General features: G+C 37.3%; 1 protein-coding gene across 1 annotated transcript; it reads left to right on the top strand.

The window, feature by feature from the left end:
* The first annotated feature begins 1,817 nt into the window (after positions 1-1,817).
* Positions 1,818-25,619, top strand: LOC117423384 (mitochondrial dicarboxylate carrier-like). The gene is made up of 11 exons (XM_034039057.3): positions 1,818-2,288; positions 6,099-6,218; positions 8,901-9,015; positions 9,663-9,711; positions 14,452-14,493; positions 16,815-16,858; positions 17,648-17,718; positions 18,315-18,407; positions 18,886-18,963; positions 20,671-20,727; positions 20,934-25,619. The coding sequence occupies exons 1-11, from the start codon at positions 2,199-2,201 to the stop codon at positions 21,033-21,035; spliced, it is 861 nt and encodes a 286-aa protein (XP_033894948.3). The 5' UTR covers positions 1,818-2,198; the 3' UTR covers positions 21,036-25,619.
* The last annotated feature ends 968 nt before the right edge of the window (positions 25,620-26,587 follow it).

Below are 26,587 nucleotides of genomic sequence, written 5' to 3'. Positions count from 1 at the left end.
AGCAATGTACTAATTATGAAGTTTTTTTTTTTTTTAAATTCAAACAGTACTATGTCGTTCTATTACAGAATAACAGGATTTAGAATCCCAATTTTGTGTAGAGAAAAGCAGTTATATTTATACAACTACTAGACAATTTGACACGAGATCCAGTCCTGGCTGCACACAAATTTGAAATGTGTAATGGAATTTAATAAAGATATGAACAGGACTGGACAGTCTAAACTAAAGAAAAAAATAAGACCTGCTTATAGGTTAGCAATATATGTTGCATGATAAAACTAAAATAATCTTGCTGTATAACTCTAAAAGGTACAGTCCTGTTAAATTAAATCAAACCTATACTGAACTAATGGAATTCTGAGTTAGGAAACAGAGAGCTATAGGTTAGCTGTTAAGCAATTTCGTTTGGGATGTTACTTCATTTCCTTCCCTTTATGACTTTGCAGTGTTCTGAGAAGCCTCACAGACAAGACATTCCTCAGCAAGAATGCAGTTTATTTCTGTCTGATTAATGGGGATTACTTTCATGGAAATATTTTCTGTTCGCAAGTCATTTAAAGAATGAGTGTACAATAAGGGATGGATTTTGACAATACTTTATTCATAGTTCATGTCAAAAATATTCACAATCAATCAATATTTAAAATATTGAGTAAATATGTGACAGATTGATTTGCACATGCTATAATAAACTGATTGTTCGTGTCAGGTAATTCCCTTTGTAGAAGAAGCCATTCCTTCAGCATAGTAAGATGATACTGTCCTCAGTAACACAGAGCCCTTATAAAGGCATTAGTCTCTCATTTATGCCTGTAAAACGTTTAACAAGTGTAAAGGCTGCATGCCAAAGTTCGCTGACTTGTTAAACAAACTAGAATACTGCTCCTACTAGCAGCTGATCAACCCTGGAAACAGTAGAAAACGCCACTTTTAGTTGCATGCAGTGTTAATGCTACAGGGGTCTGACCAAACATTTGGAAACCTGGAACGTGTAATTAATTTCCTTGTAGATGCAGATACATTAATAATACTGACATCAACAGCACGAGGTACTTATCTCTGGACTAGACGTTTGTCGAACAGTATGGGTTAAATTTGGTTCCTACTTCAGACTCCAACATAATAGTCTGACAGCTGTGCGTGAATGTTAGTGAGGCCAAATTGTACTAATATAAGGGAATCCGTATGCATGTCACGCAGCCTGCACTGCCACATTCAGTAGCAGTACTGGAGCTGCGTTGTGAGCTGCATACAGCAATAGAACTGCAAAGGAAAAGCACATGGAAAGGAAAGCGCGAGGAGAACGGTTAGAAAACCTGCAAGAAATGATTTCTGGTACTCTGACTGAAAACTCTCAAGCACATCAATGTAGTGTACTTGTTTAATTCAGAACCAGCTTTGCTTTACTTTTGCCCTGTGAGGTTTATAACGGCTTCTAACAGTGTTTTGTATGCACATAATAATAATAATAATAATAATAATAATAGTTGTTCATGACTTCTAAAATGAATTCACTGTTACTTAGCCTATTTGAAGTAAAAAAGATAACTTTTTCGTATTTGGAGCTACTTTGAAATAATTAAAGCCACTGCAAGGAAACAATAACGAAGGCAATCATAGACTACAATGTTACAATGTTGCATTTTAGATACATCAGTGCAACAATGAGTAGTTGTTACTTTAAAAATTACTTCTTTCCCAGACACCACACTGTATTAAACGTGTCTGCCACTTTAAGATTGCAAACTGCAGTTGCCAGTCAGTCATATAGGGCGGTGTTTACTTATGATCAGGGTAGGTTGAGCCGCATGGGATCAAAGTGCACTATTGGACTTTCAATTGTAGTCGCGTTAACAAATCATTTGAATTGGGTGGGTCTCTTTAAGGAGGCAGTTCCCTTAATTGCAGCTTCAGATTGGCTGGATATTTATTTTTCTGGCTCTTCTGTTTTTTTGGCTCAATGTAAAATACTGCTTGCGCCACAATAACGTCCCACAATCAGCAACATGCAAACATGGCAATTATTTCAAGTTTAAAGATTAACTAGGTGTGGTTATTGTAAGACCAGCGGTGCCGAGGTGTGTATCTGCACAAGGCTGGTGTCGCCGCTGCTACTTCTGCTGCTGTTGAGGAAGCACAAGGATTGAAAAAAAGCATATTTAAAGGAGAGGCAAATTAAACCAGAAGCAATCACCATGACCGAGAAGAAGGTATCGAGATGGTATTTTGGAGGACTTGCGTCATGCGGAGCGGCGTGTTGTACGCATCCCCTGGATTTGATAAAGGTATGTTGGCTCCTGTTCTAAAGCTCTCTGTAATTACTGTATACAATGACTAATTGCTCAGCAGTATGAAGGGCCCCAGATCAATATTTCCAGTGTACTTGTTTACAGTAATTCAGAACAAGCTTTACTTTTGCCCCGCGAGGTTTAATAATGAGTGCCATCTTTAGCTTATCTTGAAGATCGCGCAGTTTTGTATCCTGTCAGCTGCCAATTGTGCTTTGCTTGGGGCTGTGCAACTGTCAGTGTCATATTGTGTTGCTGGATGGTTGTTACTGTTGCATGGCCTAGTGCTGTATACCCCTTTCTTAATAAAACCACTGTATGTATAAGCAGATCACTTTCTTGTGGATACAATGTAATGTATCTGCGAATATCCGATACAGTTATTACTACTGGTACACGTACTATTTTACCAATACAGCCCCTGACACTTTTTGTTATAAGAATGAGCGTCTGACTGCATAATCGCAACCGTGACTAATTGTAGCAGTGGGGGGTTATCGATGTATTCAAGCAGGGAGAAAAAAAGGAGGGGGGTGGTGCATTTATTTCATAAACTTTGTTGTACTGAAAATCGTGATATATTTTTAGTGCTGTCTTATAACAGTGCTAAAACAGATACATGAATGGCAACTTGCGTGACCGAAGTGAGCCCAGTGTATTCTTAAATACAGTGTCATAGCCTGGATTTAGGTCATGGTGATCTGTATTTTCACTGGAACTGACAGCTTTATTGTTTTTAAAACGATGGTAGGTGAAGCGCATATTAAAAGAAAGAACTGTTATTCTACATACCTATATAAGAATCACTTGTGTGTGTATCTGTGTTTCTTCTGATTAGCTGGCCATTCTTTGCTGGACTCATGCTGTCATGTAGATACATCAATCAATCAATCAATCAATCAATCAATCAATCTTTGCTTTATATAGCGCCGTTCATAGTGGACCACCATCATATACACAGCTGTTGTGCCTTGAAGGGGTGGGAGCTTATTCAGTCCTGCTGCAGTCAGGCTGGGTGCCTCCCAGTTGGCATGTGACTCTTTATCCCTGACTTGTTTCAAAAGCTCCTTGGTCTTCATGGTTGCTTTGGTGGATCACTATGTGAGTTGCAGCTTGAAAGTCTTTATATACCTGAGGGAAATTATCTACAAGTTAAACCACTTTGAGTACACACATGCTGAAACCATTTCACTAATTTTGTGACTGTTCAAACAAATAATTGAGCTGATTTAGGGCTGCAGTAGCAAAGGTGTTGAATACTTATGCAACTGAGATTAATCTGTTTTTCTCTGTAAATCTTACTTATTTGTATTCTATATGGATTTTTTTAACTTTATCAATGTGGAGTAGTTTGTGTAGATTCTACATGTAAAGTCTAATTTGAAAGCATTGTGGAGTACGCTCAGGCGCCAACAAAATGTGAAAACTTTGCAGGGGGGTGAATACTTCTGCAAACTACAGTACCAGAACAAATTATGGAAAGAGATCATTACACATTAGAAGTAGGTGGATCATATTTGGGGTATCGCAGCAGTTGTGGGAGAGTCATTAAAATGCCTTTCATCTTTTAAAGTGGAGACATTTTTTATTTCAGGATTACCAAAATATATAGTATGCAAGTTATCTGGCAACAGTTGTATTGCTTTTATAGGAAAAGGAGCACGTTTCGGGGGACCATTCTACTTGTGAGATGTTTTGCGCATTCAAATATTTAGCATATTTTTAAAGAGGAGACGATTCTCTATTCAGAGATACCGGGGTATTTAGTGAGGAAAAATGGGCACTATAATCTCCACCCCTAGTAAATAATTTGTTGTTTACATAATTTATGCTGGTACTGTATATATAACAGTTCAAGTAACAACAAAGCAATGAATAACAAACTGAAGGAATTATATCTCATGAGTTTCATACAACAGTATATATATTTGACTGTATTAAAAAGATAACACATAAAGGAAACCAATGAATAATGTCTGAAATAAATAACACACATTCATTCTATGGTATAAAAGTGTTTCTCTTTCTCCTTTTGAATATTCATATACATTTTGAAAAACAATATTAAAATATGAAACACCCATGTTTGTCCCAGATTGCCAGTACTAGTTTGAGTTTATCCTTGGTTTTAAACACATCTGCGCCTTCAAAAAACCATTCATACCAGCAGCACTAAAAGAAGCTGTCATTTAAAGTGTATTTAAAACTGTCTAAGGGCTTATGTACCACGGGACCTGGACTATCTCCAACTGCTATGCAAAGTATCCTACTCTAAACAAATGCAGTTTCCTTCAATAGAAATACTGTAGAGGTCGGTAGCTTTGACTGTGTGACATCTGTTTTGACGATCTCCACACTGTCCATTTATAAAAACTTCTCAAAACGGCAGTGTGATTAAAATGAGTTTGTTAGATCACATATTTAATGCAGTAGTACTGTAGAGTACTGTACTTTGTATTGCACTCACTTTTAGGGGTTAGATAGGGGTCTCTCCGCTTGCCTTACCCTGGTCTAGTTATATCATTTCCCTTCATATTGATGGTCAGCATTGTTCTCTAGTGCTTGGCTGTAGAGGCTTTTTGGCTCCAGTGGCTATGAAGTTTACTGCAACTCACAAAGTGAGATTTGCAGAATCACTGGCAGCAGGAAACATGAAAGTGCGGTTTGCAAACTCGGAATGCTGATGTTCTGCATTCCTCTCTGTCCGATAGATGAGCAGCTGCTGTTTTCACTGTTTGAGGGGCTCATTCTTTTTTTTTTTTTCTACTAGCTCAGCTCTGTCGTTTTATCCCATTAGTGTACTTGCCCCAGCTGTGCTAAGTCTACCTGAATATGACATACTATACATACTGGTAGTAAAGATCACAACTGCAGTTTCCTTACAACCCTTTTTATTTTGAAACGAGAATACGAGAAATGGTGCTGGTAAATGCACTGGTACTGTAAAATGCTCTAAAAATGCTTGTGCTTTGCCCGGCAGGATACAGGTTGATCAAATCAATCCCTAAGCAGTATATGGTGTTGGCGATTTATAGTTCTTGAGTTAATGAAGTGAAGATCAAATGGGGAACGCCTTCTGGCTGGCGTACAGAAGAGTACTTACTGTCTCTGTAAAAGTGGACTTTTCCCTCAGTTGGCACTGGTTATGCCACCAAATACATAACCTGCCACATTGTTTCTCCGAAGTCTGCCCAACCCCCCACTCCCCACCTCTTGTTTGTCAGGAGAAAAACAGTTTTAATGTTATTATTATTATTATTATTATTATTATTAATTTCTTAGCAGACGCCCTTATCCAGGGCGACTTACAATTGTTACAAATATATCACATTATTTTTACATACAGTTACCCATTTATACAGTTGGTTTTTTACTGGAGCAATCTAGGTAAAGTACCTTGCTCAAGGGTACAGCAGCAGTGTCCCCCACCTGGGATTGAACCCATGACCCTCCGGTCAAGAGTCCAGAGCCCTAACCACTACTCCACACTGCTGCCCCATGTTAATGGTTTCCAGCCAAGTTATGATGAAAGTGGAGAAAAACTACTGTGACCTATACAGCACCCAACTGCCCCAACTGTGAATGCCATCTAGACACTCTAGCAAAGTGTTTTAAGTGGAGGTATTTTTTCTGAACCTCTTTAGATGAATATATTAGAAAAAAGCTGTCAAAGTGGTTGCATGGTTTAAGTGTTGTCTGGCAAGCTGTAACATTGCTAGTTTTGTCTTTCTTTAACTCTGACCCAGTGTTGAGCTTGACTGTGTAACAGCTGTCTTCACTCAGTCTGACCCTGCCCTTGCCCCTCAGGTACACCTGCAGACTCAGCAGGAGGTGAAGAGTCGCATGACCGGGATGGTGATTCACGTGGTCCGCAGCGACGGTGTGCTGGCGCTATACAACGGCCTGAGCGCCTCCCTCTGCAGACAGGTGGGTACTGCAACTCCGCTGCTGGGCAAGCTGGAAAATGCTGGGCCAAAGGCACTTTATTTTCTCCTAAAACTCAAAACAAGCTAAATCAACGTCCAGAAAACAAGCAAGCACAGTGTGTCTTTGACAGTGTTATAACAAACTGGCTGACAGTGTTACAGAAAGTAGGTATTTTTTGTTTTGTTGATCAACAAGATCAGGGAGGGGTTCAGTAATTTTAAAAAGATGTAACTGCATTTTTGGAAAATTCCATGCCGTGTTGGCAGTCCGCCATCCAAATTGGTAACCAAGCAGGCAATTAGACAAAAGAAAGACTTGGTGTACGAAAAGGGAATTTTCTCACTAGTACTCGATGTTCATGCACACCCTCTCCTATTGTTACTATGAAAAGGATGACTTCACTACAAACCTACACATTGGCTCATCTTAGTAACCCACATACTGTACATTGTGTCACTTAGGAAATGCATGTTTAGAAATGCAGCTGCTGGAAGTTATTGAGAGTCATGTTAGAATACTGGGAAGAGCAATTACTGTGACTACACTTAACAGGAAAAGTGAGATGGCTTTCTACAGGTGTTTTCGTACCTATCTAACACCTCATTGGTAGCCTAGAAGAAATAAGCAGCCAATAAAAAAAAATATTCTAGTTCTTCCTGTTGAAGAAGCAAAACGTATAGCACGGAGCTTCATTAAACTTGTACCTACTTGTAGAGAGTGAGGTTGACTGTTTGAACTCTGTTGCACTCTGTTAATTTTATATTATTGGCATTGTCCAAATTAGTCACTGAAGCCAAGATAGGATTAAAAAAAAGAACAGAAAACTATGAAGGCAACATGGCCCCAGTGGTCAGGATATTATCAAAACAATATCTATCTGACCAAAAACACAAGAACATGCAATTAGAATAAAGGGAGCAGCCTAAGGAATGTTTTAGATAGGCGGGCTTGCTACAAGTTATTTTATATTGATATAATATGAAGGACCATTGGGAGTAAGCCTATGTTACATACGTCTATGGCATGTAACTAGAGCAGAACAGTGTCTTCAGAACTCCTAATCACATCACCTTAACAGTCTGAGTAATTACAACAGGAACTAAATGGCTGCAAGCATTATACAAAAAAATGTGATGCTGCTTACTCATTAGGTATTGTTTAGCTTGTTTGGTGGGTAAAATTGCTGGGCTTTTTTCTCCTTTTGTCCGCTGTCATTACCAGGAACATCAGGTTCTAAATCGGTAGATAAGGGGAGTGTCAGTGTGAGTTACAAAGCAAATGCAAATGCTGCCATTTACCTTGAGCAAAGGTTACATTCCTTTCTCAAACAGCTCTCCTTTAATTAATATACAGCATTTACAATTCATCCTTTGCTGTGCTTACTGCTAATTCTAGTTAAGTAAGTCCCTGTACACTAAAATGATCCTCCCACATACCTCATGCTACTAGTTTTATACCTCTTCATAGGGACTACCAGCAGGTCTGTTGGATTTGAGCTGGTCACAATGTATTCTGTTGCAACAGGAACTGATTAGGATGATGTTAGTGATAAGGTTAAAAAGGCTTCACTACAATCCTAGACATTGGCTCAGCTTAATAACAGCATGTTTGAAAATCCAGTTTTGGAATTTATACAAACACAGTGTAACTGCTCTAAGTCACTATCCAAATCTTTTTTTTTACACAGGTGGGCTTTATAAAACCTCTTGTATATTATGAAAGATGGAAATGTGTGTAATTTTACTAATGGCATTTTTTTTTGCAGCAATTGGAGAAAAAAAAAACCCAGTCCTCCTTGTACATACTTTTAACCCTGCTCTCAAGTCTTACACATTGATGTAAATGTATATTGAGTAACATTTACTGAAGCTTATTAGCTGTATATCCTTTAAGACAAGGGCTAATAATCTGATTCTAACAAATTGGTGTCCAATTTCTATTTTCAATGTCTACCACAAGGCGGAACCCTGAGACTATAAAACAGTTCAATCTAGCAGCAGAATCTGTTTTTTATGCCTCCTTTATTGGAAAGTTGCCTGGTAAGTTCCAGAGACAGAGCTGTTGATTTGCCTTTGGGAGATTAATTTCTGCTGTAAAACACTTCCAGCTCCCTGGAGAAGCTGAATGTTTTAGTGCCTATGCACTTATACACTAGAGTCATATTTTCTTCAGCACTGCCCCCTTTGTTATATAAGCTGTGTCCCCATTAGACATTATGAGTGGCAACTTAACCTATATTCCTTAAACCCCCCCCCTAATAAATCAATTTTATTTTGCATTGCACTGTATACTGGACTAGGTGTCGCAAGAGTACATCTTTAAAATGAACACTTTAAACATTTTAGCTTTGGCATTCAAAATAATGAACACAGTACAATTATATTAATAAGTGCTGTCTGCTGACCTCTAAATTATTGAAAGTTAGTTAGGCATAGGAACCACGCTCGACAGAACCAGTAGTATGTGTTCAGAATCTGGCCATGAACACATATAAACGTATACCAGTGCTTTCCATTCTGGGCTGCCCCTGTGCTATCATCTCATTCTTTTATCTCAACACCAAGCAGAGTTTAACAGGGGAGAGAAACAGACCCTTTTTCTGGTTCAGTTCAGGCTTCGAAACATGATGGTTTTAAACCCTGCCGTGATCTTCATTAGTGTTTCTGTGTTACTTCACTGCAGATGACGTACTCCCTGACCCGTTTTGCAATCTACGAGACGGTGAGGGACTTTATCTCCAGCGGGAGCCAAGCACCCCTCCCCTTTTACCAGAAAGTGCTGCTGGGGGCCTTTGGAGGTACAGTAGGGTCCTTCCACTGTATTCAAGTAACTGTTCGTTTGGTCTGTTACGAAATCCTTAGTAAACCAGTATCTATTCTTGCTAGTGCTACGAAGTCATGCCAACTCAAGTAGACCACATTTAGGGAGATGTTTCCTCTATTTGTGGTTGATGTTGTGTGTGAGCAGAAAAAGAGCTTGCAACATCCCTTAAAGGTACATAAGGACCTTTTTATTTTATTGTGTTCCCATGTGTTGCTACAACTGTTTACGTAAGATGTGTGTAGTTTTAATTTTTTTTACATTTTGTAAATCCATCTCACATATGTGAGCAGGAGGATGATGGGAAATGTAGTTCTGAGAGGTCCATGTGGGTACATAGGAAGCCATCTTGTGGCAGGGAATGCAATTTTAAAGTTTAAAGAAGTGGTCAAAATGTAAAAAAAAAGAAAAATTAAAACAATACACACACCTTACGTAAACAGTTGTAGCAACACATGGGAACATGTAACACAATAAAATAAAAAGGTCCTATGTACCTTTTAAGCCAGACTTTCTGAGAATGGACTGCTTGGGCTATTAGTGAAGCCAAGCTCATTCAGGTTTGCAATGGTAGACTTTTTCCAACCCTCATATACAGACTGTCCAATGCTTTCCCCTCTGCAGGTTTTACCGGCGGCCTCATAGGAACCCCAGCAGATTTGGTCAATGTGAGGTGAGCTGTAATATTATTGATTACTCTTGTGTAACGCACAGTGAGTGTATGTGTGATATGGTTTTTGTATTGGCTAGGTCTGGCCTCCTAGTGCTTGAGCTGGCTGCTGCCTGAGCTGGTAGCACAGGCTCCAGTTGGGTCTGTCTCTCTTCTTCCCCTGAACTCCCATCCACAGCCAAAAAAACCCCCCAAAAAAACACACATTTAGCAGGCTAAAAAAAATGTGCAGCTAAGGTATATATGACAGCAGTGTTTGGAAATGTTTATTGAGACCAGGCTATCAAGTATTCTTTCAATAAGACAGAAGGAGAGGTCGAGGTATTGGCTGGGAGCCTGTTCTGAAGTGGTGCTGTCTAAGTTGTAAGAGGGAATGGGATTTGAATGGGATTTGTACAGTCGTCTGAAAGACCGCCTATTCAAGCTATTATAATTACCTGAAACTAGGGATAATGGTAAGAAGGTGATTTTCCCAACTAGCTGTACATCCCACAATTGTACATTTATCTTGGTAAACAGAGGGTTCTCCATGGAGTACTTTTTCCTCCAGCCCTTGGGTTGGCCAGTAATGTTGTGGATCGATTTATACTACCAGCAGATGTCAGCAGTATTCCAACAACTGGAAAGGAGGTGAACTGTTAGATGAATGGTAAATCTAAGTGGACAGTGCAGCACCTGCATCAAGATGATTTACATTAGCTGAAGCAATCTCATTGGCAATGCATTTCTACTCTCCTTCAAGTAAACTGTTGAATTAGCGAGTGCAAGAACTGGCATGCCATCCGCTCCCAATGCAAGCCAGTAGCATCTGCTGAAACATGTGGCACTCTTAGGCACGGGTATGTAAACCAGAGTGCTCTTTTAAGACACATGTAAGATACATATTCTAAGAGCGATTAAAATACTGATTTAGAGGACTTAAAGCAGTGCTAACTTATGCTTTAAAAGTAATTTGGAAGTATACAAGCAAATAACTATTGGTTGGCACTTCTTTATAGGGCTAATTGATGATGATGATGATGATGATGATGATGATGATTACAGTATTCCTGCCTTCATTAGTCACATTAACAATTCTGTCACAAAACTAAGTTTTATGGAAACCCACGTACTCCACAACTCTGCCCTCTTTTTTTTTTTTTTTTTTTAAATAATAAAACATAACCAACCGTTAACATTCACTAGATTGATAAATAAAATATTAATAATAAAACAGAACTTGGGTTTTAACATGCAAAGAGAGTGAGTTTAATTCAGAGCAACTGCCAAAAGGTGGCGGAGTTGCGCTTCTGCTCGACTGAGTTCTCGTGGTCTGTCAGCAGTGTGATGACAAATCCTACTTTCTGTTGGCATGTTCCCCTTGGCCACCTTGGAAGCAAAAAACTGCTGTAGAATTGAAGTTTCCTGCTGCATAGGTAATCTACAACTCGCATGATTTATTTTATTTTATTTTATTTTATTTTATTTTATGGCTGATAAAAAAAAAAATCTATTCTGAGTGCCTTTTACAATCTCTTAATCACTCCCGGTTGACTATCTCTGCGTTTTGGCAAAGCTCATCAAGACCCGACTCTTAAAGGAGTCTCTCGGTCTTAAGGCCTTCTCGATGTGCAGTGGTGAAGGGAGACAGCTGGTAAACATCCGCCCCAGGTTCATGGCTGGGTACCAGAAGGGTCAGGCTATCCCATTGTCTACCGGCATTAGTATACTACCAGATATATACACTTTTAACATGAACATTTAAAACGTCACATGTGAGACTTACTCATTTCTTTAAAAAACATAGTGAATACTGTGACTAAAATGTGTTCATTCAGAATGGAATAAAGTCTGAACTTTTGGTTTACTCACTGTATGCCAATTATCATCCTAACCTTCCTACTATTACAACACTTTCTCAGGAAATAAAGATGCTTGCTTTTTTATGCTAATGGTATGAACCGGAATCGGAAATGAAAAAAAACACACCGATTGGGATGGGTGACCTTTTGTGCAGGCTGCATCTCTTAATCGAATAATTGGCTGGAGCGATATTTTGGGAAAGGTAATTGCAGGTTTCATTTTGAGTGCTGCTGTCAAAGCATACTGCTTCCTGTGTGTGTGACGTTACTTCTTGTCGGTAGGTGCTGTATGTGGATATTAAAAAAATGCTTATTTGGGGAAGTCTGAATGATGGTAATACAGCACCTGGTATTCATAAGAAATCTATGTAGTCCAATAACTGAACTGCTGTATGCAAATGTGAATGTCCTAAAATTCTATATCTTGAACTGCAGTCTTCCATAGTTTATACTTCTCTTCACTGTACTTCATCAGAACTCAGGCTTGGTTGGCTGTCCAGTTTGTTTATATCCCAGCTTAATAGGCTATGTCCTAAGCAGTTTATATCTAGGGCTTCTGTTTTTCTGTGTTTATTAATTTAATTTTTTGGTGCTTATTTGTAGCTATTTACGAATTTTATGTAAAATGTTTTTTTTTGTTTGTTTTGGCTTTCGCTTTTCATATACTGTATGAAATTATTGTTTTCGGTTACTTTCCAAAATGCTTGGGCATTTTTTTCTGTCACAATATGTAAAGTAGAAACTGGACAGTACCCACACACTAGAGTTGTACCTTCTTTCCTTTGCTGTCTTCCAAAATGAAATCCTTATGGTCACGGGCACATTCTTCTGGGGTTTTTGTGTGTAGGCATTTTTTTAAATTTCGCCACAATTTGGAATTCTTTTTTAAATCCTTCGTATCTTAACTGTAATACAGCTTTAAATCCCGCGAACAAGCCTCCATTCCTGACTGTGATCTCGTTTTAAATCTCTGAGTCTCCAATAGAAATGTAGGAATGTGTGGTCACTCAGTAGTTGGGGTGGGTTTAAAGTACTCAGAACGAATCAATGATAGGCACAAGTCAGGAAGGCGAGACATTGCCCAGCTGCACTGGGAAATGTCTTTTTTTTTGTAGTAGTAGATATTTTTTTTTAATGAGAAGGGAGTGGTCAATGTGAATTGATTAACCATTTCCAGTGGTTTCTGGTGTTTACTGGCTATACACCAATTTCATTTTTTTTGTATCAGGTGTTTTTTATCGGTTAAAACCGAAAATCAGAAGTCCTATTTATATCTCAAGTGTGTCTCTTTTAAAAGTTGACTGGTAAATGTGCAGTTTTCCATGCTTTCTAAATAAAAATATATAGCATGTGTTTCCTACCTGTATCCCCAGTTTATGATCAACCATGTTCCCTGTGCTTTCCGACATTTTGCTATGCCTTTCCTGTGTCTTCCACATGTTTCTATCCAAGCCTAATCACATCCAGGCTGTCGGGTCGGAAATGCTGGGAGGCAGGCAGCTGTTTTGTCCTCCTGCCACACATGACAGATTCTGTCAACACCTTACAGCTGTTTACTGTGCTAGTCACATCAATGCTGTCCTTATGCTCTCTAGTTTCTTGTGACCTCTAGATTTCACACTTACCACACTTACCCTTGACTGACTTGGTGCCCCCTCTTCTGTTCTGTAATGCATAATCGGGTTCTGACCTAATAATTGTGGATGCCTTTAGATCTCGGGTCAACCTTATCTAATGATCTGTGTAGCCTAGGGTTGCCACCTGTCATTGAGCAGAGAAATAGCTTTAACCCAGTGCGCTGTAGATAAACCTCACAGCATCACACGGACTCATGCCACTTAAGGTACCTCCGTCGATGCTTGTCCGGCCTCTTTCAGTGGACAACATGTTTGTTTTAAAGTTGCCACTGGTCTCTTCAGTGATCTGTTCAGGTGTCTGAATTACAAGCCGGGGGAGTGTTCATACCAAGTTCATCAAATCGGTCTGATGGAGTTGTATCTCCTGCATGGCTCTGAAACAGTTTAACTATATTTGAGTGATGTGAGAATGCATTTTTGTTGAAATATCTTGGCTTTGAATGTCGTTTTGTTAGTGTTTTTTTTTTTTTCACTGTCTCCGTAACATTTTATGATATTTCATTCTGGTTGGTCCCTGGAGCCTGCATCACCGGCGTTGCTTGATTCTTGACTATATTAGTAATGTTGTTGAAGCTGACACCCTGGGATCCTTCAAGAAGCTGCTTGATGAGATTCTGGGATCAATAAGCTACTAACAACCAAACGAGCAAGATGGGCTGAATGGCCTCCTCTCGTTTGAAAACTTTCTTATGTTCTTATATTGTTGCTGGTTTATTTTATTGATACCCTGTAGAAACCCAGTGCTTTTCTAACATGTATTCATCTTTAAATAGACTCAATCGTATGTTAAAGGGATACTTTATACCAGGGGTCTCCAACCCTGGTCCTGGAGAGCTACTGTGGCTGCTGGTTTTCGTTTCAACCAATCTGTCAGTTACTTAATTCAACCAATTATTGGCTTAATTAGTCAAGATTAACAGGTGTTCCAGATCTTTAGCCACCGATGATGTAAAGACACTTAGAAAACCTGCTGGATTGGGGCTGTCCAGGACCAGGGTTGGAGACGCCTGCTTTATACCATCTACATTTTTACTTGTTTAATACCCTATAATATGTGCTCTGTATGATTCTCTGTTATTTTTTGCTATGCCATACTGTTCCAAAACAAATTCTCCAGTAGATTGTGAGTAAGTGGGGTGGGGAGGCATATTTACGTTACACTGCATTGTGTCCTGAAGACTGCTTCCCCATCTCCCTTCCTGAAAACCATCCCAGAAGTCACCTTTTATCATTTCCCGGATAATCATTTTCCCTTTTTTTTCCAGAATGCAAAATGACATGAAGCTTCCTGCACACCTCAGGAGAAAGTGAGTTTTTAAAAAAAAAATTTTATTAATCCGACTCTGGGAGATTATAAACACATTAATCCATGTTCCTCTCTCAAATGCTCTATTAAAACTAACCAGCTGCAGAAGTGATGTTTTTGCTGAAGTTACTTTGTTGCATGTTGACGGAGAATGTTCCCATTTCTATTAGCAGGCTGCACATTCACAGTTCACTTCTGTCATTCCTGTGTAAACATGTCGTTTTTCTTAGTGGTCTGGAAATATCTTTCTTTTCTGCTTTTAATAAGAAGAGTGCTTTGCAAGGTCATACTCTCAAAGCACTATACAATAAGCCATCATGCTGGAATAATTCACACAAAGAATCCAGTCTACATCCCCAAAAAAATGACTTTCAAAAACTTGTGCACTCTGCTTAACATGGACATTTGCTTATTATGAACACAAGTAAAATGACCTTTTTTTGTCTAGATTTTTCATCATGCAGCAGGTTGTGTGTGGCATGGCCTGGGATTTAAATTGAACAACAACATAATGTACATGTTCAGCTCTGAAATATAGAGAGATTTTAAATTGATGCTTTGGGAAACCCAGGTTTATTTGTGCTTTATATACAGGTTAGGGTGAGCTCATATATGCAATTAGAACTTGTATTTTAAAAAGAAAAGGTGAAAATCAATCCACCTGTAACCCTTTTATTATGGTCTCTTATCATTTTTAATTTACCATGCAGTTGTATATTAATGTATAAACCTCTTTGCTCCTATGTGTTGCATTTGCACTTATATTCGGCATAATATATGAAACCAGAGGAGCAACTGCATTTTCACAGAAAACCACAGATACCTAGGATAAAGTCCATGTGCTTCTTTCCTTGATTGTGTCACTGTTATTTAACCATCTAGGACACATTTAAATCTTGTCAATTTAAAATTTGAGGAATTTAGTTGAATTGAATTGGCAGTTTCAGAAGGTCAAAGAGAGCATTGTTTCTCTTTTTGTAACCTTTTCAAATGCTTTTATAAGGACTCCCCTGTTATTGCTTTGAAGATACTCGTACACAAGCCAGCGTTTGCATGTTGTGCATAACCGAGTCCATGCATGACATATGACTTCATCGAGCTTCCATTGGAGGTGTTGCTAAGCGGGGATTGAAAGATGTTTGTTGCTTCATTCTCCTCGCAGTGATAACGTCAGAATGGAACTCTTCAAACGTTTGTCATGTGAACTTAAATATATCTTTAATTCTTTTAAAAAATCATCCTTGATTTTTTTTTTTTTTTTTTTTGTAGCAGTGTTGAATACTGTTGCTACCCAAGCAGTGCTGAATGATTACAATTTCTGATGTCTGTTTGTCTGTCTGTTTTTTTGTTTTCATGGTTTTTAACTAATCACAAATATTAGAAGAGTTTAATGATCCATTAGTTGTGTATGTAGGTTTGTCATTTGAATGTTATTATAAATCTCGACTGCATGTTCCAAGTATAGCACTCATTATCCCACAGGTAATGTAGATGCCATTGAAAAGATAACAGGACTTCAGAATTTTAACTCTTTTTAAACAGCAAACAATTTCAAGCAGGCTAACTGACCCATACCGAAATATAACCTAAAAAGCTATTTTAAAAATGTTTTACTACACAAAAACATTTGTGCGGTTTATAATAGCATTAATGTCATCTGCACTGGTCATACATGTAGATGATGACCAGTGCAGATGACATTAATGCTATTATAAACCGCACAAATGTTTTTAGTTGACCTTACTTTTGGTTTTGTAACCTAGCAACCACCATCAGTTATCTAGCAGGTAATGACGGCTGCGTTGGAGATTAATGCTCAATTAATAGAATTTATTTTTTAAATCATTATTTTTATAAATTGTGTGTTCGGGCTAAAGCTGAACCTGTTAGAATCACCCAGTATGAACAAGCTGACATAAAACAGCTGATGGTGAATTTCAGGTAGTTTTTCAACACAGAAGTACAGTTTTTGAAAAAATAGAAAACTTTCAGCCTGAAAATAACAAGTGGAATTTGCACTTGATATCTCTGCGCTTCCAAAGGTTGCTGTGTGTGTGTGTGTGTGTGTGTGTGGTTAACCATCAAAAAAGCTTTTTTTTTCTTCCCTGGAAGAGTATTTTTTAATACTGATGTAATGTTGATGACCAGAAAGCCCGAACCTTAAGTGGTAAAACTAGTTTTCTCAAGACAGCTTTCTGTAATTTTTGAATTATTATTATTATTATTATTATGGTGAGCATCTCCACTTGTGTCAGGTTTGACATTACCATCAACTGAAACTGAATACTGTTGACTTTTTAAAAAATATTTTCTTTCTTCCAGTTACGCTCATGCACTAGATGGGTTATACAGAGTATGGCATGAAGGTAAGAATGAAGGGTGTAGTGATGGCCTCTATTCACAGTTATTGAAAACACTTTTTTAAAATTCTGTTTCGATTAAATAGTTTGATATTGTAGTTCTATACTGTGTATGCAAACCACCTTTGGTTAGGTGCTGTGGATGCTAGTAGTAACATTCTTCAGGCTGGAGCATTCCACCATATAGAACACTACACCAATAAAGACAAAACTATAGTAAATGAAACATGCACTTAGTGTTTGACATTGAAATTACATGAATGAATGAATGAATGGGTATGAATATTAATGCTCATGATTTATCCAGCGCTATTCATGCCTTAACTTCGGGAATTGCCCAGTTTTACAGTTTTTACAGCTTACCATGATTTTTAAAAGAAGCATCCAATATAAATCAGCAAAACATTTTTTCTTTTTACCAAACTCCTTATAATGCTGGAAATCTATCATTAAACTGGTTTTAATAAACATTATGTTCTGTAAAACAGCTAAAAATCTTGTGAATACATTTTGGACCTTTTGAAATGAAATACTAAATGTTCTAATTAGATAGCCTTTGCTAAATGCCAGGTTTGTATCAATCCCACGAGGATTCCATTGCGACTTTGCGGTTACTTTTAGATTTTTAGAAGTTTGGTACACCATATCAGAAACATCTCTCTTTTTTTAAGCCTAAAATGTCTTTATGAATTGCATCATTACTAACTTAAGAAATGAGGTTTGCTTGTGGGTGTGCAAAACGCTGCAGTACATCTCCATGAAGAGCTCCTAGACGTTACTTTCTCGTTCTTGCAGAGGGGCTGAGAAGGCTGTTTTCAGGAGCAACTATGGCCTCCAGTAGAGGAGCTTTAGTCACAGTCGGGCAGGTAAGTTGAGACAGTATTCATAGATAACATTGACAACTGCCTTTTAAAATAGATTGAAGACTATTTATATGTATTTCAGTTGATTTGATCAGCTTATACCGCACCAGGATAAACTATAGCTGGATTTTAGAGCTTTCTACAGCACTGGGAAAACCAGTAAAATGATTGTTTGTCCAAATCCAAGTGGATTCCCTGGTGCTATAAAATGCTCTAAAAATCTAGCCGTAGCCATTGCCAGTGGGTGTAGAGCAGGTTGAACAAATCAACCCTTAATTTACTTTACAGATAGACTACCCTAGGATAACATATTAAAAATAAATTAAGTTAAAAAATAAAAAACTACTGAAAAGAGAAACAAAAAACCCTTTAGATTCCAATGTAAGTATGACACATTAAATATCAAGTGGTATTAACCGCGATATTTCATTTTTACACTTCTCTTGCTATATTGGAATATACAATAAGATCCCCTGCTCTTCTCTGAAAAGGGCCTTGAATCTGTTATCACTATGGAAACGGGTGATTCCAGATGCAGGGGAACACAATAGACAGTTCTAGAGGAAAAGGGATTAATTTGGATATGTTTGTATCTACAGCTGTCTTGCTATGACCAAGCCAAACAAGTAGTCTTAAGCACTGGCATTCTATCAGACAATATCTTCACCCATTTCCTTGCCAGCTTTATTGCAGTAAGTTCAACTTTTTTCCTGCTTTTTTACCCATTGTAAATGTTCTTATAACTATCTTTATTTAGATTTTAGGTATAACTGATGAAGAATAAAGGCATTTGACAAAACACTAAAGTGGTTGATTTAAAAAATAATAATAATAATAATTGTGGACCCCTAAATAATGCAGCAAAAATATCTTCTACATGTTAGCCAGTTATTTTTATGATACACAATGCTTTATAAGAAAACGACAGTGGGTTAAAAAAAAAAAGTGTCATTCTTGCCTCTGCATCTAGGTGGCATCATAAAGCAAGGTTAGTTTGATCAGGGAAAAAGGGGTACCTAGGCATTAAAAATATACTGTGAATTAAAAAGAAAATAATAATGTTAAGATGGCACTAAACCATTATTTTCATTTTAAAGAAATAGAATGATCTTTTTAAATATCCTTAATTTCTGTACTCGTAAACATTTCAATGGGGTTCCCCTTGTCCAGGGTGGCTGTGCCACTTTCCTGTGCCAACCTCTAGATGTGATGAAGACCAGACTGATGAACTCCAAAGGAGAATATCGGGTAAGAACATAAATTTATTTATTGTCATAAAGCTGGAGAAGGATACAAGAAGATTTCCAAGCATTTGAGTATCCCAATTTCAACTATTGTTTCTATTATCAAGAAGTACAAAACTCATGGTACTGTCACAACGCTCCCTCGGTCTGGAAGAAAGAAGGTTCTTTCACCAGAACAAGTAGAAGAATTGTGAGGAAGGTTAATAGCAATCCAAGATTGACTGCCAAAGATATTCAAAGTGAATTGGCTGCAAGTGGGACTGGGGTTTCCATTCCAACCATAGGTTGAGTATTGCATGGTGAAGGTCTCAATGGTTGCAGGCCAAGGAAAAAGCCACTCTTAGGAAAACGGAATTTGAATGATGGATATGAGTTCACGCTGATAGTTGTTACATTTGGAGAATATTTGGAGAAAAGAAACCCATACCTACTGTCAAGCATGGATGTGGTAATATCCTTCTATGGGGCTGTTTTTCCTCTAATGGCACTGGAAATTTAGTTCAATACATGGTAAAATGGATTCCATAGCATAGCAAAAGATATTGACCAATCATCTGAAACCCTCCGCTACAAAACTTGGTTTAAAGCACAACTGGATGTTCCAAAATGACATCCACAAAAGCAAAACTTTTGCTACAAAATATTTTTCTTATATAATTTGTTTTTGAGAAATTTCTAGAAATTATAAATTTCCATTGGGGTATGTGAACTTTTGACTACAACTGTGTTTGTGTGTGTGTGTGTCTATATATATATATATATATATATATATATATATATATATATATATATATATATATATAATTATTATTATTATTATTATTATTATTATTATTATTATTATTATTTATTTCTTAGCAGACGCCCTTATCCAGGGCGACTTACAATCGTAAGCAAATACATTTCAAGTGTTACAATACAAGTAATACAATAAGAGCAAGAAATACAATAACTTTTGTTCAAGCAAAATACAAGTGTGACAAACCACAATTCAATAATACAGCAGATAATAGTGATAGTTACATCAGGACTGTGTATATATATCTATCTATCTAGCTATCTATCTATCTATATAATTTTTAATTAATTTTTTTAAGGTGACTAATGGGCACAGTGTTTGAGATGAGGCTCCTGCAACATTAATATCCTGCTAGTTAACTGGTACTTGTCACAGCAGCAGGGTGAGATTCAGCACTGGCTGTTAGAGGGAGAAGAGCCACATAATGAGAGTGGAGTGTGTAAGAGCTCACAATCTGAGAACGTTATCAGAAAGAGCGCTGGACTGTGCAGCATTTCATCTGCTGCAGGTTCAACACAGACTGGCTGGGATTGAGGATGGAGGGAGCTGTATGCTTTTAGCACTGGCCCTGTTAGAACATGATGCCCCTAATTGCATCTGGAGTGTATAATAGGCTTGTCACTGTGATTTGTTGCAATAGCTTAATGCATGCTTTCATGCAAGGGGTGGCTTACAAAAATAGCCAGCAAATGAGTTGAATAATTTGTATAAAATTGTAGGCTTAAGACTAAATGAAAAGCTTGAGGACAAATGATAGAGGTAAGAAAATTAAAAGTGGATTAAACTGACAAAATGGCTTGATGTGTGTGTGTGTGTGTGTGTTTGTGTTTGTGTTTGGGGATGCCCATGGATTTTCCAAAGGAGGGTTTGTTTTATCTGAGGATGATTTGCTTTGTGTTGGTTTACTTGCAGGGCGTCACGCACTGTCTGGTTGAGACGGCAAAGCTGGGGCCCTTGGCTTTTTATAAGGTACAGTATAGATGGAATTCGGTCTATTTCGTTGATACACAATCAATGCATCTCTATTTTGTTATCTGTTTCGCAAAAGGATATTCCGTAGATGGGTTTTGAGGATTTTCTTTTGTAGAAGACACTTGAACGGTGAACTTCCTGGCTGTATAACCTCTATCACCTTGACCGTTGTGGCTGACGACTGTTCTCCAATCATGTTGCAGGGTCTAGTTCCAGCTGGAATTCGATTGGTCCCTCACACAGTACTCACCTTCATCTTCCTGGAGCAGCTGCGCAAAAACTTTGGGATGAAAGTAATCGCCTGAGAAACCCCGGAACTTTCCTTTCAGACCTCCTATTTTCACACAGCTCAGAATAATACTGGAATATATTTATTCTGCGAGAATTCCTCTTGCGCTCCTTTGTCAGTGATTGTTAGTCTTCATTAGCCTCTAGAATCTTAATTTATTGTGAATGAAAAAAAATATCTGTCGACCGACTGCTTGAATCGATGTGCCCTTTAACAAATAAATTAGTTGGTTAATTTTTACCTTTTTTTTTATATACATAACTACATGGAAAAACCACATTCCTGAAATGCCCTTATAAAAATCATGTTATAGTCTCTGGTAGATGTATACATGTTTTATAGATATATATTTGTATAGCCAAATACACATATATATATATATATATATATATATATAATATATAATTTTTTTCTTTCTTTTTTAAGGACATATATTGGTTTACATTAAACATACACGCCGGTTCCTTGTGGAAATAGTGATTAATAGACCGGTGTAAGTTTGTCTTTGTAAATACACGCACACCTGCTTATAACAAGCTCTTAATGCATTATCTATAAGTTCTATACAGGTAGTATAAAGCACTGAATGTGTAACGAAAAGGCATAATCTATCCACGCTTGTAAACTTGTAAGAAAATTTGTGGGCAAATGTAGACCTGTTTGTTTGCCATTGATATCAGTCCACTGCTGAAAACCATTTCTTCGACCCTTCATAGCACATACAAACATATGGCCAAATGGGTGCTATAACTCAGGAATTGATAGTGAAAGTACTTACACCAGGGACTGCTGGAGGATAGACAGTGGTGTTTCTCTGCACTGGAAGACTGTCATTAGCCTTTCCTGTTTAGGCCAACTTCAAACTGCTTGTTGACAAAAGGGTAAGTCAGTCATGAGGAAATCTTGATTATTGATGGGCGTTTTCAGAATAGAAAGGTAATGCCCTGTGGTGAAAGGTATTAAAGGCAAGAGATGGAACACCTTTTTTTTGTGTGTGAAGAATTTCAAGTTTCTAGGCAGCCAGCACAGGGACACTAAAGAGTTTCCATTTTACTGTTACCTTTGCGTGTGAAACTGTTGTGTTTTCTGGCTTGTGTGCCTGATGTTGTAATGCCATCTGGGAACAAAAGACAGATGTTGCCTTGGTCCGCAACTGCAAGTAATTCACACAATGCCCACAGTCTGATTTGGGGTTTGTAGAACCTGGTCTAATGACAGTTCTGCACAGTATACGTTAAATTAAAGATAAAGTCTTTAAATGCATGCAAAGCCATGTAGTTACATTGTAATGACTGGGTGAAAACCTGATTAATTACATGGGCTTGTGAACAACATTTTGTAACTTGTTATAATTACATGGTATATTATTATTTATTTCTTGGCTGATGCCCTTATCTAGGGCGACTTACAATTGTTACAAGATATCACATTATTTATACATACAATTACCCATTTATACAGTTGGGTTTTTACTGGAGCAATCTAGGCAAAGTACCTTGCTCAAGGGTACAGCAGCAGTGTCCCCACCGGGGATTGAACCCACGACCCTCCGGTCAAGAGTCCAGAGCCCTAACCACTACTCCACACTACTATTGTACAATAGTGCAGCCACATCTCATAGTACAGTGCAGTGCAATTTGTTCCAGAACTTCACCTGATAGACAAAATACTGGAAATGGTTATATCGTTCTGGCTTGCTCGTGTTTGACTATTTAAAAAAAAAAAAAGTTGAAGAGAAAACAAAAGTGAAAATTGAATGGAAATCCAATTCCAAAATAACAAGGCTTTAATATGGTATTTCATCAATGTTACTGTCACAATTTACCTGGCTCATTTATAGAAACATCTTAGACCCCACGCCTTGATTTATCCTTAGCTGTGGGGGTGTTAATACTTGGAGACAGGCAGATGGGCTTATACATGAAAAAAAAGGAATAACTGTATTTTCTCAGAAAGTAGCATGTATCCAAGTATAATTCACTTATATGCGAGATAAGTAGGGCTTCTGTTTTTCGATTTTTTATTAATAACATTTTTCAGTACTTATTTTTTTAGCTATTTTTGAGTTTTATCTAAATCCTTTTTTTTTTGTGCTTTCTCATTTTATGTACTAATGAATCATTGTTTTCGGTTAAGGTCTTTTCACACCAAGTGCGTTGCGTCAAAGCATCAGCGTCTGGCGTATTTTGACGCTGTCAAGTTGTTTTTATAACAAAGGCATCAGTCACTCTGAAGCCTTGTCACTGAACTCAACATTTCCCATAAAGTACAGAATTAGATTTTTGTGTCTTTCAGCACTAAGAAGAGTAGTATAAATACTATCTCATTAAAACTAAATAATAAAGCTCTGTGTCTTTTGCAAAAAAAAAAAATGCAAATGGGAATATGTTATGAGTATTGTAATATAAGTGTACATACATTTGGTTAGCCTGCTGTTTCAAGTGGGAAGCAGTTTTTCTTTACCGTGCATCTTCACTGTTGAAAGTTAAGTGCCTTCCCATTTGGCACACAAACATACACGCACAATAATGACTTACATTTTATTTCTTTAAACTTTTTTTCACACAATGCAGTGTACCCAAGTAGTCTATTGAAAATACATACTCACTTTCTCCAAAACTAAACATCGCTAAACAAACTAAACATCGCTAAAATGGTGTTTATTGGGTATACACCGATTACATTTTTTTTGTATCGGGGTATTTATCGGTTTTTATTGGTTAAAACCAAAAATAGGAAGCGCTAATTATAAGATTGCTAGATACATACACTTCTTGTATGCAAGACAGTTGACAGACTTCTTTCCATACAGTTCTTTTAGCAGTAAGTGGTCAAACATACTGTAGATGCATGGACCAAAATAAGAAACTAAACTGTAACTGCAAAACAAACTCCTTGAAATGCAACTGAAAACATGCATCTGCGTATTGTTATATACAGTAATAAAATATATGTATTGAGAACTATTATTAACGTCATTTCATTAGATTCTGACAAAACAAATAAACAGAAGAGCATTATTCTAAAAGCTAGCTACGGGAGGCTCCAAATAGGGCACCAGGAGGATTAATCCATTCAGTGAATGCTTAAAGAAGACTTGCAAAATAAAAGCCTATATATATATATATAGCATAGCATGTGTACCGGAACAAAAAGTAATTACAGTGGGTTCTGTTAATATATTTAGAGGCTGAGATGTATTCTCAGGACTTTTGCTAACCGATTAAGAGCACAAAAGATTTGCCGATTCTGCACATTCAAAGCTCGGAAATTGCAATTTGATTTGGAATTACAAGCTGCTACATTTGCCCTTGAGTGAAGGACTACGATTATAAATACTCTCACTATTTGAGCGTTACAATGTGATTGGTCGGTTGACTTGGTTTACTGACAATGGGGTAGGAAGCCTTTGTATCTCGGATCCATTCAAGGTCGGGACTGGCTTTGAGCAGGTTCTGTAGGCCTTAGCTCAGTAACACATCTAAAGAAACACTGTCATGAAGGATTATCTAAAGGGCATTTCAACAAAGCTGTACCTTATCTCTTTTTCTGAACAGTAAAAAACACGTAATGTTGTTTTGTACCTACCTACCTACAGTAGTTAATTGCTGCATATTCTCTATTAAACTTAGAGTGGAATGGCCCTTCGGAGTTGGGCTCCCCTGCTTTGAATATGACGGTTTTCAATGGTTTGATTTTATTGACGATATACTATACAAATATTGACTGCAGACATTATTTTCTGAAGGGGAACAGTCAGTATTGTTTTCTATTAAATTGTTATTTTTTAATTGCCAGTATCTATCTATCTATCTATCTATCTATCTATCTATCTATCTATCTATCTATAATTATAATTGATCCAGAAATCTGTGGTGCTAGTCTGCCATTTTGTTTATTGCTGGGTGGCATCACAGGGCACTATTGACCACTCAACTGTAGACCGTTTTTTTGGTGATGCGACCTTGCATTAGTCAGCTGGAATGCTAAATTACATGGGTTTGTTAACAACATTTTGTAACTTGTTGTAATTATACGTTTTAAAAATGTATTTTATTTCCTCAATCTAGACAAGTGTCTAAAGAGTGCAGTGGGCCTGCCCCAGCTAAAAAAAAGTGGCAGTCAGTGGGTCAAAATAAAAAAAAGGCATTACAGCACACTGGAGGTCACCTTTTCAACGCTGGTCAACAGATAGTAAATGGCATTGGAAGCTATCGTTAATGCAAATAAATAATGTGAAGGGGTTTTCATCAGTGTTTGCTGTTGTACACTACCCTATAGTTGTAAAAATTAAAATGCTTTTTTTTGTTGTTGATTTTTGTTTGCTTGCTGATTTTACAATATTTTCTCATAGTTTGCTGCATCATATGGATTAATTTTTAAATGCTGACTAAGAGCTAAAAAAAAAAAAAAGCAGGTGGAAGTGATAAAAGTAATAGCTAAAATGTGTTCTGTGTTAAATCTGTTCCTAAACTGTAGGTCTATGTTTAGATTATGTAACAAGTGAGGAGGAGATGTACTTGTATATGTACTGGAATCAATCTGATTCCAAGGACCCCTGCAATTTTGGGTACAAATAAATCAGAAAATTACAACTGTTCCATGTTTTAATTTTTTTTTTTGTTAAACAAAATCTTGTAAATGAAGTGGATTCCAGGATTCCAGCTTAATGTGTTTGTACATTAATTGTAATTGAGGGTTGACCAACATGGGCAACAAACTCAACGGCTAACTTCGCAAATACCCACCAATCCTCTCAAATTCACCCCTTTGCTGTCTCCCCTTATCTCACATCAAGGCACTATTCTCCCTCATTTTCAGCTTTACAAAAGCAGTTACTCAGCAAAGTGCTGCTACGCACAGCTGCTATTTATTCCAGATCATTAAACAAATCAATATCTTTACCTGCATTACTCCCAGCAAATGCTCTCGAATCACAATGGTAATGTCCTGGTTATGTAGTAAGGGTAGGAGCCATTGGTAGAATGGTACTAAGCATAATACAGGATAAAATAATAAGAGAAATGGCTTAATTCCATTTGGAAATAAATTATATATATGCACAAGTAATTACAGTCATTTTCACAGAAATTACACACACATACTGTACATTTATATTTATATACAACCGTTGAGCATTAAAGAATTATGTGAATAACTTTGAATGTTTTTTTATGCAATTACGTAATATCCTACTTACCAGCATTTGTAAGTGTAGGTACAACTGCAAACAGATGTCTATTTCCGGTAACTCCATTATAAATATAAACTAGAACAGAAGTGGCAGTGGTCAGTTAGCTATAATTGCAGTTGTGCTGTTATGCTCTTTAAGAGACATTCCTATTGATCAAACAGCATGCAGCATTTGCATCTGCATCCTTACAAAATGTCATGAAAATGACACTTCAGTTCATGTAGTACAATGTATATTTTATATTGTTGAAAGATATCTTCCTTAAAAAATAATCTATACATTGAATGTTATGAAACCTATGACAAATTATGGTTGGAAATATTCATTAGTGTTGACCTTTGAACCGGAATGAAAGTCCTGTTGTTTCCAAGGTA

Source organism: Acipenser ruthenus, chromosome 17 (genome assembly GCF_902713425.1).
Source record: "Acipenser ruthenus chromosome 17, fAciRut3.2 maternal haplotype, whole genome shotgun sequence".
NCBI classification, from domain to species: Eukaryota; Metazoa; Chordata; class Actinopteri; order Acipenseriformes; family Acipenseridae; genus Acipenser; species Acipenser ruthenus.
Note: the sequence above shows the minus strand (reverse complement) of the source record. Positions and strands in the feature narration are given on the sequence as shown.